The sequence below is a fragment of the Penaeus japonicus genome, unplaced genomic scaffold (genome assembly GCF_977035675.1).
Source record: "Penaeus japonicus unplaced genomic scaffold, GWHDUDI00000001_assembly GWHDUDI00000037, whole genome shotgun sequence".
Taxonomy (NCBI): Eukaryota; Metazoa; Arthropoda; class Malacostraca; order Decapoda; family Penaeidae; genus Penaeus; species Penaeus japonicus.
This window is the reverse complement of record NW_028234439.1, coordinates 6,888,746-6,891,245: the sequence shown is the minus strand read 5'-3', so window position 1 is coordinate 6,891,245 and position 2,500 is coordinate 6,888,746. Positions and strand designations below refer to the sequence as shown.

Below are 2,500 nucleotides of genomic sequence, written 5' to 3'. Positions count from 1 at the left end.
ATCCTCACGTCGCGGCACACCTCGCCAAGCATTTGTGCAGTCACGTCCCTCACCTCGTCGTGGCGCATGCAAACGAAGCCTCCCGTCTTGCACGTCATGGCATGGTTGGGGTCGAAAGCCGAACCGCATGTGCAGTGCTGGTGAAGGTCCTTATTGGCCAACCATATCTCAGGGCAAGTGCGTCCACAAACTCCTGTTTGTTTAAACTAAACCCTTTGACTTTGATGGGGAGACTGGTCAACCAGTTAGAGCGCCGGTTTCGCGTGCCATACTCATTCTTCTTTTCATATCCTCAGTAATTATAGAGGTTGTTCTTGAAGTTGTGCCTCTGCTTTTTGTTTCTTATTTTTTGTAATTTCCATTTTGATTGTTTTTTGTTGCTTTGTTTCAGGCTGTGTATATGTTTCTTGCGTTATTATGGCTTGAGTTAGGCTGGCTGAGAGCTTGACAGAGTTTTGGTATCTCATGTCCGCTATTTTACACGGGTTTGTTATGCCGAGTCCCCCAGCCTTGGCGGAAGTTCGAGTATGGCTCTCTCGTTGGCAGTGGGATTTCTTCCACTGATAGTGCTGGGATCAGGTGCTTTACAATTGCTTCCTCAAGTGGTGAAAGTAAAGGCTCGATGTTAGGTATAGTTGCATTAAGAAGTTCCACTTGTGTTTGATACGAAGGTGAAGGCGGTATATGCCGAGTGCGGTTCCTTCTTTGCGATTTCTGCCAGTCTATCACTTCCCTTCTCCATTCATCCACTTGCCTATTATGTATTCTTCCCTGGCTGCTGTTGTGCCAAGAACTGCCCCAAGGTGTTTTTCACCGCGGCCTTATGATCACGTTTGTTTTCGGAAGGCTTCTCTGGCTTGTCCGAGATATTCCGGTTTTACAATTAAAACCGATTTGCGGCGTTCGGAAAATATCCTTGTGGAGGGCCTTGTGTCTCAATGAGATTCACCACTTCCTTATGTTCTTAATTTTCTCTGCTCCGGTCAGGTCGTCGGCATAAGGAACTTGCTTTGTATTTGTTTGTTTGTGTGGTCAATTATTTGTTTGTAGCCTGAGGAGACCGATGGCGTACATCGCATGGCAATTGGGTCGCCTTGTGTTGTGCCCTCGGCTGAAGCTATCATCTCATAGGTATTTGTTCTATTGTCGAATATGTGGAGCTCTGCTGGGTTGTTGTAGGTGTTCTTAGTGTATTGTGCGAGGCTTGGCATTGACCTCTATATTGTGGATTGTTGCCTTCGGTTGATGTTGTTGAAGGCATTTGTAGCATCCACCATGAGTACGGCTGACAATCCGGCTCTTCATAGATGTTTCTCATGGCGTGGATTGCTGCCTCACACCCTGCCTGTTGACCTGCCACACCTGTAAATTTCCACGGCTTGTCTAACGTCGTCTCGGACAACGGTCTTGAATCCCTTGCCGATGATTCGTCGCAAGACTTCTCCAATGCCAATGGGGCGCATCCGGGCTTCTTGTCGAGGGCAATTAAACGACAAGCTGTGAAGGCATCAGGTCGTTGCAGTTTTCTGTTGGAAGTTTTCTAGCAAGAGATGCAATGGCTTTGCAAAGGTCATTTGCAGCTGTCCCAAACTTGCTGCTGCTCAGGATGGTTTTCCATGCCTTTGCGTCGAGTCCAGAAGGTCCAGCTGCACCATGTGTGTGCAATGCATGTGTTCTTATCTTTTCGCCGGTAATTCGCTCAAAGATCTCCGAGGTGGGGGATTTATACTCTCCACGACATCGTTCCCGCCGCCGCTTCCTTTGCAGGCGGGTGCTTTTCATTGACAAGCGACGGGTGTTTTCATTTAAGGGTAATGTCCCAGTTGTGTCATTTGATGTTAGGACCTTACTGCCTTTGTCACTTTGCCTTGTTTCATTAGACTGGCAAATTTCCTTGATTTGTCCATCTTTTCTTGTTGCAATTGTTTTTCTTGTGTCTTTCCTGTAGGTTTTTTGCTCTTTCAGGAGTCCAGTAACATCTCCTACTTTCCATCGCTCCATCCTCCTTTTCATAGCCTTTAACATCATCTGCGGTCTTGGATTTTGTATGTGTTCTTTGGCATATGAGATGAGGTAGAATAGCGATTATTTTTAGAGCAATCGGTTGGAGGAAGCTGCCGTTTGTGTACTCTTTAATTAAGAATTCGACTTCCTTAATTAGGTCTTTCGTTGCGTTGCATCTTGGAATGTCGAATAGATTGCTTGGGGAGAAAGTAACTATTTTCTTGTATATGTTTTCCGTTAGCAATGTTGCATCTTCAATTGACATATTTCGCCAGTATCGGGTCAGAGAAGAGTTTCCTTCCACCTGAGTGATTACCGGTTGCTGAGATTCGTGCCCTGTATTATTCATTTGAGATCCTACTATGCTATCTGTCTCTGCTTCTGTTCGCACTCTGGCTGGTTGGGATCTGTTTTGGCATTGTTGCCCAGCTCTGCACGATGTGCAATACCTTCCACTTCTTGTACATATGCAATTGGAGCAGTTTCGTGTAGTACA

General features: G+C 46.0%; 2 protein-coding genes across 2 annotated transcripts in view; one reads left to right on the top strand and one right to left on the bottom strand.

The window, feature by feature from the left end:
* The window catches only part of LOC147467176 (uncharacterized), a 2,171-nt gene extending 708 nt beyond the window's left edge, over nucleotides 1-1,463 (bottom strand). The window contains exons 1-3 of the mRNA XM_086532119.1: nucleotides 1,341-1,463; nucleotides 1,010-1,217; nucleotides 1-193 (exon numbers count right to left, since the gene is read on the bottom strand). The exon at nucleotides 1-193 is cut by the window's left edge and continues 708 nt beyond it. Coding sequence (XP_086388245.1) covers nucleotides 1-193; nucleotides 1,010-1,217; nucleotides 1,341-1,463 — 524 coding nt within the window. The remainder of the gene's footprint in view (nucleotides 194-1,009; nucleotides 1,218-1,340) is intronic.
* LOC122259096 (uncharacterized) overlaps nucleotides 1-2,500 on the top strand; it is a 62,622-nt gene that overhangs the window by 16,884 nt on the left and 43,238 nt on the right. The gene's annotated exons all lie outside the window — the stretch shown is intronic.